The 17,604-nt window shown below is 41.2% G+C and overlaps 1 protein-coding gene across 7 annotated transcripts in view; it reads right to left on the reverse strand.

Moving 5' to 3' along the window:
• LOC113013466 (cyclin-dependent kinase 17-like) overlaps positions 1-17,604 on the reverse strand; it is a 52,431-nt gene that overhangs the window by 31,554 nt on the left and 3,273 nt on the right. For 2 of the 7 annotated variants that reach the window (XM_026154383.2, XM_026154385.2), the window contains exons 2-3: positions 10,783-10,943; positions 6,536-6,700 (exon numbers count right to left, since the gene is read on the reverse strand). In XM_026154383.2, coding sequence (XP_026010168.1) covers positions 6,536-6,700; positions 10,783-10,912 — 295 coding nt within the window. In that variant the 5' untranslated portion in view covers positions 10,913-10,943. Of the gene's footprint in view, positions 1-6,535; positions 6,701-10,782; positions 10,944-15,914; positions 16,463-17,604 lie in introns of those variants that run through there. The other 5 variants (XM_026154389.2, XM_026154384.2, XM_080295351.1 and 2 more) reach the window with 5 other exon arrangements.

Genomic DNA, 17,604 nt, shown 5'->3' on the forward strand with positions numbered 1-17,604 from the left:
ACAATTAGAGCGAGCAAGAGACAGAGAGAGAGCGTGACAGAGAGAGGAAGACAAAAAGATGAGGTAGTGGTGAGAAGTAACACTGAAACTGCATTGCTCATCTTTCCTGACTGTAAGTACAGTGTGCTGGGAGTGGGTGTTGGCCCAGATAACAACAGATATCACAAATCTGCAATACCTTTTGGACTCAGACTCCTGGCCAAACACATATAACCCCACAGCCCATTTACACAAATTAAAAGTGTATTAAATTAAACTGATACAACGCAAGTTGGACAAACACAGAGGGAAAAAGTGAAAGGGTGGGTAATCTCTTTAGCGCAGGAACAAGAGATTGCATCATCATGTCACTCTATTAGAGGCTGCAACGTGCTCTGACTGCTGAGTAGCACACAGTGAGTCAGCGAGACCAACTAGTGGGAAACACACACACAGACACGCACAGACACACGCAGTGCCTCTCAACATTTTAAACTATACCTTATCAAGACCTAAATAATAGAGTAGCCTTCTTTCTAGGCTGAGTCAAGTCTATGTCCTTTTAGGAGCTTCTGTACACTCAGTGGCACCCGTGGATTTCCTACAATGAAGTCACTGCCAGATCAACAACTTGTGGGCTCAAGAAGGTAAGATGGTCAACAAACCAATGCATAGTTTTTCTACCAGAAAACACTGATAGCTTTTTTTAAATATGTAAAATATCCCTGAATCTCATAATGAAATGAAACATTTGGTTTGTTTCTATTTTAAAAAAGCACTGTTATCTTAACAATATCGTCAATGTCGACATATAAGCTTTAAAAATATAGTATCAGTATATTCAAATTGGGAAATAAGCAGCATTATTATTATACAAGTACGGCACCATGCAATAGTACATTATCAACCCTCCCCTATGTTGCAGTATCTGTTTTTTCATTAGGATTGTTTTAGTTTTATTCAAGCATTGTCTAGTTATCATATTCCCAGCTCACAGGATTACAACAAACCATAAGCTGCTGTTATAAGTCGAGTTCCCTTCATCTAAAGCTCAGTGAATGCAAGGAGTCTCGTTGCGGTCTATCTCCATCTCGCAGGGTATTCACAACACAAGTCTGATGTGACTCCTGAAGGAGCTGATGTGAAAAACCCTACCATTCCTCCTCACGCTTTTATCATTTCTACCTCTCATTCTCTCATAAATCACAGTTTGTTAAGCTTTATCTCATTCGAAACCCATCTCCGGCATGATCATCCTCATCTTTTCTTTCCATCCATCCCAGACTTTCTTTTCTTCGGTACATTCTGCCCTACTGCTCCTGATATAAGCCGTTCTGCCACAGTGGGAAATGAGATTACTGGGATCCATATAGCCACAGACCACATTACATAATGTAGAGAGAAGGAAAAAGTAATTGCATGTGAGTGCTGTGAGCATGTGTTATATGTGCGTGTTTGTAAATGTTGGATTAAGGTCATTAGAGTTTTATCCCTCCACCCTCATAGTAAGTGTTGCCAGGATAGAAAAGTTGTTTCGGTAAACACTGTTTTACACTCACACACACACACACACACACACGCATGTACACACACACTCACACACACACGCCTCGCCTATAGGAAGCAAAACTGACACGAGTTCAGTACGTGACTATTTCAAAGGGTGGCAGTATTACTCTGGCCTGATGTTTTGTGCGGGTCAAGGTTTATATATTATACAGCTGCAACAAGAATCCTAGTGGATCATCTGTATTGCTAAATATGACCTCAGCATTAACTACATTTTTGCAAAAGTAGATAAAGTTAATCAATTTTACAAACCCAAATGCACAACTGAATGTTATAATGTTTCTAATGAAGTTGTGGTAAAAAGGTGCATATGCTTCTGGTGCCTTCCAGGGCAGCTGTCTGGTCGGTTTGCTCTTCGTATCATTTGTGTTTTATTTGCTTTCTTTTTTCTAAATCTTTAAAGCAGTCGATATTGAAGCACGAACACGGTGTCCCTTATTACTTCCTAGTTCTCTTTCACAAAGTTCTATATTGTTCACACTCAGATGCATCTTGTACACAAAGCACATGCTCACAACACTCACATGCAAAAAAGGATCAAACACACAGAAAACACATGACTGAATGACACTGAAAACAATGAGGAAACTGACTTGTCAAAGCAGCAATGTTCACTGTGGTTATCTGATCATTTTACACAGGTGCATCATTGAACATGAACTTATGATCAATGGCGTGTCCAGCGGGGTGGCCTGGGGGGGCACAGGCCACCCCCCAAACCAGACTGGCCACCCCAGGTGCCACCCCAAAGGCAAAACAATAAAATTCAATCAAATATCAAATGTCCGATTATGTTTTCACGGTGACGCTCAGATATCCGAGTGTAAGTGAATGCAGCATCGCTTCTGCGCTATGCGCATCACGTTAGCAAAGGTAGGAGAGCCAAGCGCGAAAGACGGCACTGCAGGAAACAATTTTTCGGTGAAAGAAAATGACAGAATAAATGTCCCGGTAAGTAATATCAAGTTTGTTGAGTTTAGTAAACTTCGGTGAAATTAGAATACCAAGGAAAAAATAACACTTAAAGAATTATTGCAGCTGTGGAATATTTCAGACAGTATGCTACTGAGGGCAGCTAACATAAGAGTTATGAGTTATAAGATATAATCTAAGTCGTAACATTGCTGTATGGAGCTGCAGATTTGGTTGCAGGTTAACATAGCTGGACTGGCCATCGGGCATACCGGGCATATCCCCAGTGACTTATTTTTTATTTTTTTTGTAATGGCATGAACAATGAGAGGTGGTGGATTGGCCAGATGCAGGTCGATGTGTAGAAATAACTCCGTTGTTTGGTGGTGGCTATGACGGGGCTTCCACAGAGGCAACAGGTGGACTAGGGAAGGGGAGGCAGGAGGAGGGACCCGAAGCAGCCGCCAGTCCGAGTGTCAGGTGAACTGAACTTCAGGTAAGAAGTTATGACCTGCAGTCTATCTGGGTCAGATATAAACCAAGTTTAGGTGGAGTTTATTTTCATGTTGCTGACTTTTTACTGTCAGTTGCAATAACTCATACTGCGTTCTAGCCAGTTTGACGGAGTTTTTATACAGCTGGGTGGGTGCTATGATGTTACTGATAGTGAACTTTATTTTATTCATAAGGTTAGTAGAGTTGCTCCTTAAAAAAATGGAATGGTCCCTCATTCAGAGAAAATATTACGAGTTTCGTATTGAGCTGAGAAGAGACGCAGTTTGTCCCGGACTTTAGCTAGAATGGAAAAAAGACACAAAGCTGGAGTTATTCTGTCTTTATGCTGCACAGCTGCCTCTTCTCTCATTCTCTCCCCCTCCCTCTCCTGTTGCTACTTCAATCATGAAACTGATCAATGATCAGCTGATCGGCTTTTCTCTCTTGTTTGTTTATTGCCCACTTTGCGCCAGAAAGAGGAAACCAGTGGATATTGCGCTAAACAACAGCAGCACGTTTAAGCTTGATCAGCTGTTGTTAGAATGTATTTAATATTAATTTCTAGTATCAGCTGATGTTTGCTGGAGCCACAGCTGTAAAGCTGCTGGTCATGATGTCTGTTTAGATATGTGGTGAGAGGGAAACATGAAGATGAAACCAGGAGATGTCCTTACTGAACCATCAGAGCTGAACAGGTGATGGAGAAACAGGTTTACCTTTTAGGTGACATGAATGAGTTGAAGTTATCAACTGTTTCTGAGAGATAAATAACACCAGGATCCTTTTTTATGTAGCTGACAGCTGGTAACTGTGCAGGGGCGGGTCTAGCAAAGTTTTGCCAGGGGGCCAGGTAGGGCATTAACCCTCCTGCCATCCTTTAAAAAACTCACACCCATCACCCTAGGGACCATTCTCAGCCACGCCATAAAAAGACCATATATCCATATCTTATTCCACTTTAAATTAGCCAACCTTGTAAAACTACTTCTCCCTGAAATATTCATGTAAAGTTTTAATTATATTTTCGTTGTTTTAACCCTTCAAATCCCAGTGTTATTACATGAGCGCCCTGTGTTATAAGCCCCAAAAACCAAAAAACGAAACTAAATATTTCCACAAAAAACCAGTTGAAGTAATATGTGATTGTCATTATAAGTAGGCCTTTAGATGGACCAAAGATTGGCACCAACATACATTTTGACCTGCCATTATTTTTTTGCATTTTTTTTTGCAATTTAAAAATTAAAACTTCAAGGCCCTGAGTCTTCATTGACATCCAAGAAAAGAAGAAAAAATAAAATCATATGATGATAATTTGGGGTTGAAAAATAGCATTTATAATGGAAGTCAATGGGCAGAAAATGGTCCCCAGGGTGATGGGTGTGGGGATTTCTGCTGCTCAGCCATTTTAGGCTGATTTAAGGAATTCACACTGGAATATTAACATTGACAGGTAAAAACTATCCTGTGGCAAGTTTGGTTATATTCCACTGAACACAGTGGAAATGGCAGCCATTTAACACATAGCAGTGGCACAAAAAGGTCCCAAGAAGGCAGGAAGGTTAACAGGGAAAGGGGGGCACAAAGAAATACTTTTCTTTCTTATTCTCATTTAAAATACCTAGTTTTTATTAAATAATTATCTAAATCTTACAACCAAAGTTTTTATCTGACGTAAAATGTATAGAAATCATACATATACCAACAAGACTGTACATCACTGTCACAACAGCATTTGTTTTCATTCAAAGTCTTTATGGCTTTACTACCTGGTGGGTCGGTCTGTAGTCAAAATGCCCGATTTTCTGTCCCAGTCCAGCCCTGCAGGTTATACTGGCAGTGTCACCATGCCAGCTGACTGTATTTTATCATCAGCCAGTGTTGTTCTTTATCAATATTACCAAAGTTTACCATAAGGCAGCATAGAAAGTATTTACTTGCTTTCAGGTTTTATTCAAATGTTAGTCTTTTCATTTGTTTCCCCACTTTTTTCCTGTTTCAAAATCAAACACCAGTTTGTGAGAAGATTATCTTCTTTTTTTAACAGGCAGATAAAGTTTTGCATTGGCATTGGCTAATTTGTCAATTGTTTGTTACAAATGTTCGTATTTTAATTTTCAAAAATGTTTTTGCCCAAAACATATGTGCACTATATGTCAGTAAAAATACTATGCAAATATTGATGTCCTTGAATGCTGAGTAAGCACTGACAAAGCACTGATTGTATCTCTTGTACTTTATCAACGCAGTATCTAAAAACTTTGCACCGTAGTGGTTAAAATCTCATTCTAATAAGAGTTAAAAGTGCATTTGGTTATTAGGTTTATAGGATTATTGAATTATGGTTAAGGGTTGGTAGAATTTTTTTTTTTAAACATTATCTGCCAATTAAATCTGCCACCCTTCTCCAAATCTGTGCCCCTACCTGGCCCCCCCAACAAAAATTTTCTAGACACGCCACTGCTTATGATGTAACTGTAAAAGCCAGTTGGTATAATAAGTACTTTATACAGTGCTATGCAAAAGTATTTAGCCACCCCTCATTTCTTTATATTTTGCTAGGAAAACGGGAAACAGATGCAAACGTAAGTGAAGATACATTATGTAAGGCAGAACAGAGTGTGTACAGATCTTATGAGTTTTAATGTGAACCCCTTTTCCAAATTTTTCTTGTTTCTTTAAGTCTTCACAAACCGTTAGTATGTTGTGCACGTGCATGTGTGTGCGATTCAGATGCTTTCGAGATGGTATTGCATCTGTGAATCAAAATCTGATGGTACTCTTCTGTGTCCATAAATCTATGAGTTTAGTCATCCCAGCTAACAAAGAGCAAGGGGCAGGGTACACCTCGGACAGGTTGACAATCTGATGCAGGCTCATTTTCCAGTTTCCTAAATTTTTTTAAGGACACACTGCACACCATGCTGAAATATGCCAGGTTTAGGGTAAATAGCTCTTTGCTAGTGCAAAAAAACTATTTTATCCCTGTCAAACTGTGATATTTGGTATTTTTTTATAGATTCAACTAAAGAAATGTGAATATTTTTTGTGACAGGCTACTAATAACAAAGCTTACTATCAATTTAAAACTGGAACTTTGCTAAGATTTCTGTTATCTGTAGATACGATAATGGTTCATCCTTGAGTTTGGTGCATTTTTCCTTGAAAAGGCAGGTATAGTGTTAGTGTTAAATAGCTCAACAGACCAAAAAGGGAAAAAAAAGAAACAAGGAAACCGTTCCTCTGAACACGGTCAAGGACTGGGCTATAAACGAATGAAAAAGCAGCCAATGCGCAAAGAAAATTTTAAAAACCTCCAAAAAGCCTGGAGAGCTAGCGCTCATGATCACTTCAAAATTACAAGACAGTCACGCTCCTTGGAATCAAAATATAAGAAAATGAACGGCACTCTGTACAGCAGTGTCAGCAATTCAATTAAATGCCTATAGTGGCATACAGAGCAGCATAAAATATGAATAATCATGAATATTCAGCACCTTTTGTATGTTTCTTTGTTTACTTACAGGTTTCCGTGTGTGTGTGTGTGTGTGTGTGTGTGTGTGTGTGTGTGTGTGTGTACCCAGAGATCCAGTCCTGTGCAGGCTCAGGAAGGCTCTGTCTCGTTCTAGCCCCCCACCTGGCTCTCTGCGCAGGGCGGTGCGGCCCAGATGACCAGCATATTGACGCAGGAAGGAGGGAGCGCTATGGGAGGCGGGAGGGTGTACAGAGCACACCACCATGGGCTCTGAGATTCACAATGAAGACAGACAGCCAAGGAGAAAGAGAGTCCCACAGTGGATGCAAAAGAGAACAGAAAACTCAGAAGGGAAAGAGGTTGATCAAAGAAAAGAGAAAGGGGTTCAGGCGAGAGGAAGAAAACAGTGAAATAGAGAAAAAGATGACAGGAATTGTAAAATGGAATGAGAGAAGAAGAGAAAAAAGATGACACAAAGTCACACACAGACAGGCACAGAAAGGTAGCAGAACATGTAGGAACAGTACAATATGTAGTAGTAAGAGATAAAAGGCTGGAAATGCACACAGCTCCTGTAATCATGCTGTAATCATTCTGTAATTATGTGAGGAGCCGCTGTAGCACGGAAACAGAAATGAAAATAGAAAGTGTACGAGGCATAAGGCATGCATCGTGGAAAATCTGTTGACTCATAGAACTCACAGTGAAGTAGCAGCAGAAAGAAATGCAGACATGCACACATAAAACTTGCAGACACACTGTAGCAGACAGGTCACCGAGCTATGGGAGTAATAATAATCATTGATGTAAGGGCTACAAGAGATTTTTGGTTGTCTGTGTTAGGAAAATGAACACCTAAAGGTCAAAAACTCCTTGAGTTTTTCCAAAGCAAAGCACCTAAACTAAGGACGTTTACATGCAGCATACATGTACTGTCAGCTTTCTTTCACACAGATTAATGTGTAATTATTGAATTCTGTTAGTAGAGTGTGGGTGGAGGCCCACACGACATAATTCTCTTCAAATTGCTCTTCAAATTTCACTCAAATCACCAAGCAAAGGTAAATTCACCAGCCGAGTTTCTTTTTTCTCCGTTTTACTTAAGCAAAACAAGCTAACTGGTCCAGTAATACACTGACAGAAAGGAACTGCAGTGAACACGAGCCTTGACATTGCTTCTCATTAGCAAGAAAAATGTGAGAAGTATTTTCTACCACTCTTTTGTACAGTTTGACTTATATAGAGAGATGCTGTGCACCCAGGGGGAGAAGGGGAGGATACAGCAAGGGAAAAGGACAGAAGGAGATAGTAATGTAGAGCAGTTGGTTAAAGTTTAATGTCTCTCCTCATCACTAGCTCCATTCCACTCCTTCTCTCACTTGCTAGCTGGACTCTTTGGAAATGACATCGGTTTAGCTATCAAAACAAAAGCAAGGGATGTAAAAATAGAATGAAAAGGAGAAAGAAGCCAGTAAGCAAAAATGAATGGGGTAGAGCTATAGATGCTGCAGCCCAGGAGCTGTAGTGACAGCAACAAGCAAGCATCATCGCTCCTTGCCAAGCAGCCAACAGAACACAGCTATATTTGAACACTTAAGCTTTGTTGTTTTGTTTGACACAAAAACCATCTGCCAAAGCTGAGACAACCTCCTTTCTCCCTATGTTCTGACAAACACATACAAAGATAGTGCCTGGGTGCGAGGTCTCTGATTCTTCCCAAGTGGGACCTGCAGTCACGGACGATGCCCAGCAGATGGCACCCAGAGTGTCTTAGGATGACACTGTTTTTCAGACTTTCTTCTAGAAGCAAAGACATTTTCTATCTCTTATGTGAAAACATGAAGAAACAAACAGTGTGTCTGAGTTCTGACAGATTTGGGAATTCCCACACATTCCCAGCGTACACTGCCATTCAGTCTTGATGACTGAGTGGTTAACTGAATTGTTAGGTTAATTGTGATGAAGATTGTGGTAAAGATGATGATGGTTAACATGGATGGCTTCAGTGGGTTATAGAAGCAGATGAAGCTACCATGAATATGCTTCTGTGTAGCATTTGCATGTCTGTATGACTTTATGAGAGTAGTGGACATGAAAAAAAGTGACAAACACACATTTAAACAGGCACATACAGTTTATGAGATATTTGCATTAAGAAATGTGTTATTTCTGAGAGGGCATCAGTGTAAATGAATGACATAAAGTGAGGAAAAGTGAAAGATCTGCTCCCTTAATTCTGTATGACCTTCATCCATCATAAAGGACCTTTGCTTTAACCCTCTCCACCTACACCATCATTTAGTTATTGCTTGGTCTTCTTGTACTGAATAAAAGCTCTAAATGAAGTCGTAATGTCTTGAAATGTTGCAAAACAAGAGCAGGTGTCCTTTAATAACTGCAGTTGCATGAAAAGAAAATCTGCATAACAGATGCTGGAGTCAGACTCTGCAACTCCTACAAGGGTTATGGAGATGACACATCTATTCTTTATCATAAGAACAGTATAAGCTGTTTGTCTGTTTCTTCTACTATACACTGTGTTACTGTAATTCCAGTATATACAGTGGGGCAAAAAAAGTATTTAGTCAGCCACCGATTGTTCAAGTTCCCCCACCTAAAATGATGACAGAGGTCAGTAATTTGCACCAGAGGTACACTTCAACTGTGAGAGACAGAATGTGAAGAAAAAAATCCATGAATCCACATGGTAGGATTTGTAAAGAATTTATTGGTAAATCAGGGTGGAAAATAAGTATTTGGTCAATAACAAAAATACAACTCAATACTTTGTAACATAACCTTTGTTGGCAATAACAGAGGTCAAACGTTTACTATAGGTCTTTACCAGGTTTGCACACACAGTAGCTGGTATTTTGGCCCATTCCTCCATGCAGATCTTCTCGAGAGCAGTGATGTTTTGGGGCTGTCGCCGAGCAACACGGACTTTCAACTCCCGCCACAGATTTTCTATGGGGTTGAGGTCTGGAGACTGGCTAGGCCACTCCAGGACTTTCAAATGCTTCTTACGGAGCCACTCCTTTGTTGCCCGGGCGGTGTGTTTTGGATCATTGTCATGTTGGAAGACCCAGCCTCGTTTCATCTTCAAAGTTCTCACTGATGGAAGGAGGTTTTGGCTCAAAATCTCACGATACATGGCCCCATTCATTCTGTCCTTAACACGGATCAGTCGTCCTGTCCCCTTGGCAGAAAAACAGCCCCATAGCATGATGTTTCCACCCCCATGCTTCACAGTAGGTATGGTGTTCTTGGGATGCAACTCAGTATTCTTCTTCCTCCAAACACGACGAGTTGAGTTTATACCAAAAAGTTCTACTTTGGTTTCATCTGACCACATGACATTCTCCCAATCCTCTGCTGTATCATCCATGTGCTCTCTGGCAAACTTCAGACGGGCCTGGACATGCACTGGCTTCAGCAGCGGAACACGTCTGGCACTGCGGGATTTGATTCCCTGCCGTTGTAGTGTGTTACTGATGGTGACCTTTGTTACTTTGGTCCCAGCTCTCTGCAGGTCATTCACCAGGTCCCCCCGTGTGGTTCTGGGATCTTTGCTCACCGTTCTCATGATCATTTTGACCCCACGGGATGAGATCTTGCGTGGAGCCCCAGATCGAGGGAGATTATCAGTGGTCTTGTATGTCTTCCATTTTCTGATGATTGCTCCCACAGTTGATTTTTTCACACCAAGCTGCTTGACTATTGTAGATTCACTCTTCCCAGTCTGGTGCAGGTCTACAATACTTTTCCTGGTGTCCTTCGAAAGCTCTTTGGTCTCGGCCATGGCGGAGTTTGGAGTCTGACTGTTTGAGGCTGTGGACAGGTGTCTTTTATACAGATGATGAGTTCAAACAGGTGCCATTCATACAGGTAACGAGTGGGGGACAGAAAAGCTTCTTACAGAAGACATTACAGGTCTGTGAGAGCCAGAGATTTTCCTTGTTTGAGGTGACCAAATACTTATTTTCCACCCTGATTTACGAATAAATTCTTTACAAATCCTACCATGTGGATTCATGGATTTTTTTTTCACATTCTGTCTCTCACAGTTGAAGTGTACCTCTGGAGCAAATTACTGACCTCTGTCATCATTTTAGGTGGGGGAACTTGCACAATCGGTGGCTGACTAAATACTTTTTTGCCCCACTGTATGTAGGTGCACACAGTGTAGTGTAGTTGAGCATCACAAACACACTACGTTTCAGTCACAAAAATTTTAACTTTGGCTGTTAATTTAACTGTAGGTCTCTGTGCACATACTGTATGTCTGAGTGCCAATGCTTGCTAATGTGTTTGCATGTACATGTGTGAGGGCACTCGTTCACATCTCTCACCATTGTCCCTGGCTGTGGATGCCTCATCCAAGGCCATCTGTTCTGCAAGTTCGGACAGAGAGTCATCAACGGGCCGAGCACTGCGTAGAGACATGGACAGCCTCCGCTTGATGATCTTCATCCTGTCCATCTTTTCAGTCACACCACTGGGGCCCTCAGGCCTGAGGGGGAAGAAAAGCACCACCTTCATTATAATTATATAATCAAAAGCACTACCTGCAACATGTTCAGAGCTGTCATTATCACCATCGGCAACCACCACATCCATGCTACCCTGTTATTCTATCACTGTGCAGGTAAACTATTGCAGTGCAACCCGTGCGCATTTTCTGCATTTCGTTAAGCTCCCAGAAATTCTGTTTGCTCATACAGCCTGTGTCCTCATTGTTATGTATCCCAAGAGCAAACATTGCAGAATAAAAGACAAAGAATGAGATGAAGAAAACCCACGGAGGGGTAGAAAAAGAGAGAAAAAGAAATGTACAAACAAAAAAAGTACAGAAAATAAAACCAAACTGCTGACAATGCAACTTCCCGGAGGTTTCAGACCAGAGCAGCTTTCCCAGATGAGCTGTGATTGACAAGCATTTCACTGGGTGGTCCATAAACTACATGCAATGAATTAATTGCGTATGAACTGCAGTCTAAAGTATTATCATACGACGCATCGACACATCTACAGCAAATCCTTCAATATTCCATTTTAGCCTGCTGTTCATATGATAACTAAACTGGTGGAAAGTTAGTTGTAAATAAGGCACAGTGTCTATGCATCTGCAGGACAGAAGTATCCCATCCTTAAAATAAATGTGGACAAAGGGACATAGTGTTTTTACAGCAACTTGCTCTATGTATTCAGTGGTACAGCCACACTGTGTGTATTTGTGCTTGTATACCTCTTTGTAAACCTCAGTGAGCTTTCAAATATATATATTGTTTAGGGCGCCTCTCAGTAGACATTTCTATTTCATGAGTGTATGTACAGTACTGTGCCTTTGCATGTGTGGAGTTCTGTGTATGGAAGTCAGTTTGTTATGTCTTCTACTCTCTGCCTTAATGGCCTGAAGGTAGGCACAGCTATGGCAGAGTATTCCTGTCTCCCTTCCACTTCCTGCTCCTTCTATCAAACCCATAAGGGCTTGTGAGCTGGCACGCAGAAGTGCGCAGACACACACTCACACTCACACAGCGACATGGGCAAATACACACTGCACCCACTGCCTTTCTCTTTGTGTCCAACTTTGGAGGCCTCTACAAAAGCCATTCATCCTTTCAGGCTCTACGTTTTTCAGGCCTATTAGAGACAACTAGTGCTCAGAGGGAATTCAAACATTAGCGCTGGGGACAACTGGCCTTTTTTCACCAGAAGATGTGCTTAGGACAATATCTATTGCTCACAACATTGCCTCTGCCAGTTTACATGAGATTACTGTAGTTAGATGTCGTTTACACCTTAGCTGCAAGCTTTTCTTTGAAGATAAAAAAACAAGCCAAAGAAGGGAAAAAACAGAGAAAAAGGAAAGTAACTTGTTTATTTTGTATTATGCGCTACATGGATTATTAGTATGCAATAAATCCCCCCGAATCCTCATTTGCATGCTTTCCCAGACTTCATTAGAGAAGGTGGCTGCTTGGACAAGAAGATTGGGTTCTCCTCACGTAACCTTGGAGTGACTATCCATAAATTTTCAGGAATAAATGAGTCATATTAGGGGGAAACACTTGAGATATAATTTTCTGCCTATTACCCAGATAAATAAATGCCAGTGTTATCATTAAGACAGACAGATATTGCTGGTATCCAGGCAAGCACACACACATAGACATAGACACAGACAAACAGGCACACAACAATAACCAATTCCCCAGTCTTCCTCTTATCTGGGTTGAATTAGCATGGACAGTAACACAAATCTCAGCATCCAGTGGGTCATACAGAGAAGCACTTCTGGGTATCTCTGTATGTATAGCAACTTAAGATTTCCTGTTTTATCATAGAACAAAATAAGGGTCTCTAATAGACTGTTATACAAAATAAACACATAGCATTCATTATAAATATTTCATTTTATGGAAATATAGCTTACTTAATCCTCCTTAAATTGTAAGGTTTGTTATTTTTAAAGATGTTTTTTCAGGAAATTCAAGACAGACAGATTTTTTTTCCACTTGATGAGCTTTGTTTAATAAAACTATGAAGCTAAGGCTATACCACATTTTATTCTTAATGACAATATAAGATGTGTTCAGATGTTCCGGAGCGTTTAAGTGCAACAGTGATGGTCAAGAATCAAATTGACTGTGCACTCAATTTTGAGTCTTGTGTGATGCAGATGGAGCTGCGAGTGTGACGAAGTTGGCAGAGCCCCATCAGTGAATGAGATAGGACATGTGGCTCCATGCTGCAGCATGTGCAGACGGACACCTGGCAAACCACAAATAACTCTGCTATGCATAACTCCCACTTAATGGAGGGACGCACTCCAGATGACAAAGGCTACACTCATTCTCTAGGACATTCAAAAGCATAACAAGCACTGGTGTTTTAGCTCTGAAAGCAATACAGAGCATAAACTCATATGCATTAAGAAGGGCTGTGTAATAAAACAACACAAGAGATCAAAGGTCAACGGAGTAATTGATATAAAGCAGGAAAAAGATAAAACCTCTGACTTTCTACCACACTGTGTTTTCACATGCATGTGTGGGGTGGTTGCATGGATATTGTAGCCTGGAGGTGAACTAAAAGACTCCTGAGGAGGAAAGAAGAGGAACAGTCTGATTTATTCAAGACACACCATTTGGGTTGCTAGGTTACAGGCCCAGACTGGAACCGCAGTTTCTGTCTATGAGGTAAAGAGAAAAGGAAAAGCGAGAGAGAAAGAGGCAAAAAAAAAAGAAGCTGATAATTCAAAATTCGCATCTCTCAGTACTGACACCCAAACATGCCAGTGTCAGCTTCAGAAACTTCCTGCCAAACTTCTTGGGATGAGAGCATAACGGAGCATCATTCATCCAACTTGGCTCTAGGATTATGCCAATTATGACTTCTTCAGAGGAAAAGTAATGAATGGACCACGGGGCCGATGCCTGCACAATGAATGTGTAATATACACACAAGCTGTCCGATGCATTCATAAAACACACATGCACACACACAGAGTATTTCAGCTGTTTGTGTGACCATGGTCTCCATTTTCTTCAGCCATATTGTCTTACATCCAGCACCTATTTTTCTTTTTCTTTTCATTAGAAATAAACAAGCGTTACTCTGAAATTCAATGACACATGAATCATACGCATGCATGCACACACATGCAATGTGGCAGAGTGGAACAGGCACTCAGTGCCACTCCAATGCCACAACATTGCTTTTGCACAGCAGCCTGGGGATGCATGAGTAACGCACAAATCTGCCCAACTACAGAATCCGACACACATCCACCCAGACAATAGTCCCTTCTCATTATAAACCCAAGGGCTTCTTGTCTGCATCCCATCACTAAATCTGAATCTCCGGAGACAGATTAAGAGAATAATATATGGAAAGAAGTTGAATGAACAAGCACAACAAAATAACAAATAAAACATATTGGAAAAGACTGAGCAAAAGATCTAGAATGTCATTGTGTGCCATGAGAGGAGAAGAAAGTGTGACTGTATGATTGTTGGCAGATCTGGCTCATGAGGATCAGAGAAAGTACAGAAAGATTAGTACATGTTCATTTCAGCCTTTGCAGTGTGACTGTTATCATTATCACGATATTAATACAAAGGGACTTTAGATACATAAATGGCAAATATATAACTTTTAATCTTACTTATCTCTTCAGACATAACAATATTATGATAACATCATGGTACAATAACATAGATGCAGGCCTATACACAGAAGTAGATCCGAAAAGCTCATTTGGGAACATTGGGAGAACACTACATTACAATACTGTCATCTATGGAAAGTTGGCACAGTTTAACTACTGAATAACTTTCCATCCAAAACGTTATCATTATGTAACAACAACAACAACAACAACAATAGTAATAATAACAAGAATACACTGTTCTGAATATAAACTACCTTATTCGATTATAAAAATGAACAACATTCAAGAAAATTCTTCCTACTGTGTAACGAAGTGATTTCCTGGCAATACATCCCCACTTTGAAATAAAGAGCTCTTTGCCAAAGAAAAAGGAAGAGTAGAAGGGTCAGGAACTCATGACCACAAATTAAAATACATATTCAAGATCATCACGCATTATTACTGTTCGTGGATTATTAGTGTCATTTTATTTTATTCGGGGTGCATTGCAAGGGCAACAGAAGTAACGGATGCGCGCAGTGTTCAATCTGGACTTCCCACTTTGAGATGTCCATAAATTATTTAGCGCACAGTGATACTCCCAGCACACTTTAAGGAAATAATGTGGAGCCCTGCGTTCGCCAGTGACGTTAATTGTTCAGCGTGTGCGGTGTGGGTTTATGGCGAACATCCACGAGGTTATCGACAGCACTGCAGGACCGCAGCACACTCTCTCTGGACTGTCACATATACGGGCGAGATATCCCGTACAGTCTCGACGTGACTGCGGGCAGGGCGCACACAAGTGAACAGCACAAAGCAGCCCCCACACAGCACCACGTACAGCAAACACACCAAACATACACGGTGGCGCTCCGGCTCGGGCCTGGCTGGGAGATTCCTCCACCTTCCAGGCCTTTTACACTTTCGGCCAGTTCCTCTCTCCCCGTGTTTTCCTGACGCGAGTATCCGGTAGGAGGAGAATCCAGCAGGGCAAAGAAAAGTTAAACATCCGCCAAGCAAGCTCAGAAACTCAAAGGAAAGGGGGGCTGGGGTCATCTTTGACGCTATCCTGACCTTTAAGTTTCTATTTGAACGGCGTAGGGCGCCGAAATGGTTTCACACTTTAGGCTCTGTTGCCCAAGGGACTTAAATTTGGATTGGACTTTGGTGCCCGTGTCGCCATTTATCGGCTTTATCTGCTACTGCGATTCAGTTTTCTGCAGTGATCTGTCTACAGCACTTCCACACAGACGCGCAATCTGACCCCGGTCACGCCAACTTATAAACGGCATCTTTGTTTAACGACTCGAAAAATAAGCCTACCTGGAACGTCAGGTGATCGGACACCCGTGGTTGGGTATCGATGCTGGTTATTATAACACAGCCAGAACGACGACACGACCGAATATAAACAAACAAACGGGAACCGCTGCCACTGACCTGCTAGTGTTTCTGCTGCAGGAGACTATTGTTCCACTTCTGTATGGTAATCCAGGCAGCACGTTGGGATGAAGCCACTGCGACAAGTTCCTCCAACTACTTTGCTGCAAAAAAAAAATACACCAGATCGCCTCCAATCCTTCAAATAATTTGCATCGGAGCGCCGTACGGTGTGTCGCAGTGTCCGGTCGCTTGGATGACTACATAGCTGGTCCGCTGTATTTCATTTTTCGCGTTAACTTTCGCTCACAAACTGCACCGTCCCGTCCGGTGATGATCAGCCATGTCGCTGCTGCTGCTGCTGCTGTGTAGATCCCAAGTGGAAGCAGTGGCGTGATCCCGGAAAACAACGCAAGGGATGTGCGTGTGTGAGATACACTGTGAACGTGTGCGTATCGGAGCCTTTCATCATCCACCCCCAAAACCACCAACTCTTAACAGTGTCTTTCTCAGGAAAAAGGGGGAGGTCAGATAGATTAATTCGGGGTAGCACCGTCACCGGGGAAATTAGCTTTCATTATCCAAACCCCATTCCCATCTAAATATGCACCTCAGAGAAAATTCCCAGTGAATAATGCATAGATATTATGGAAATTCAGCAGAATGATCCACCCCTGCATAGTTGGCATCCACATCAAGGAATTACTGCCAAGTTTCGCTTGCCAGCATCAAACAAACACTCCCGAAGATCCATAATCGCGAAGGCTAAATTAAGACTGATTTTATTCGGCAGGGATTTTTTATTTTTTGGTTTTTTGGTTTGTTTGTTATTTGTGCTGGTGTGGATGAGTTTAATTACACTCCTTAAAAGCCCCGTTTCATGCAGTAATGACCTTATTAACATTATCAGCTTTGTTCTCCTTGTAACGTGGCTACTTTAGAACATACTTGAACAGCTTCGCATGTTTTTGAAGACAATCATTAAAAAAACAATACGTTATTACAGGTGATCCCTTTGTTTTTAGAGGGGATCACCTGGATTCCCCACCAATTGCGTGGGAAATCATAGATGACACAGCAAACAGTTGATGGGGATAACTCTGCCTGCTGAACTTCATCGCCACCACGTGGCTAAAGCAAGAAGCAGAAGCCTGCATTCACGTATAAGACAAATTCTGCAGGGACTGTTTAAAGTAGTCCCTGTACACTTAGCACGCATAGAAGGAGAAAAACATTGTGTCTGGCTTCTAAAACTGCACCAGAACATTGCCTAAACTCTGCGCAACTTATTGCAACAAGATAAGCAACTACAGTAAGCATATATTTTGAAATAAAATTAAATAATAAACACATTTGAGTATGAATGTAGGAAGCATTAAAAAAACGAAAGTACACAAATCATAATAACGATCAAGTAAAATAATTCCAGATATGCCATAGAAATTTTTTCTTATTAACATCAACAAAGACACATGAAATGCTCCCTGTACATTTCCAAACCATACACACTCTATCCATTAAATTCATCTGCCATAAGAAAATGCCACAAACAATAGAGCAGACGTAAATGGCAGTTACATATTTTACACTTTATAATAAATATGTTCTCACATAACAACCATCTTCCTTTTAT

The sequence above is a fragment of the Astatotilapia calliptera genome, chromosome 20, assembly GCF_964374335.1.
Source record: "Astatotilapia calliptera chromosome 20, fAstCal68.1, whole genome shotgun sequence".
Classification (NCBI taxonomy): domain Eukaryota; kingdom Metazoa; phylum Chordata; class Actinopteri; order Cichliformes; family Cichlidae; genus Astatotilapia; species Astatotilapia calliptera.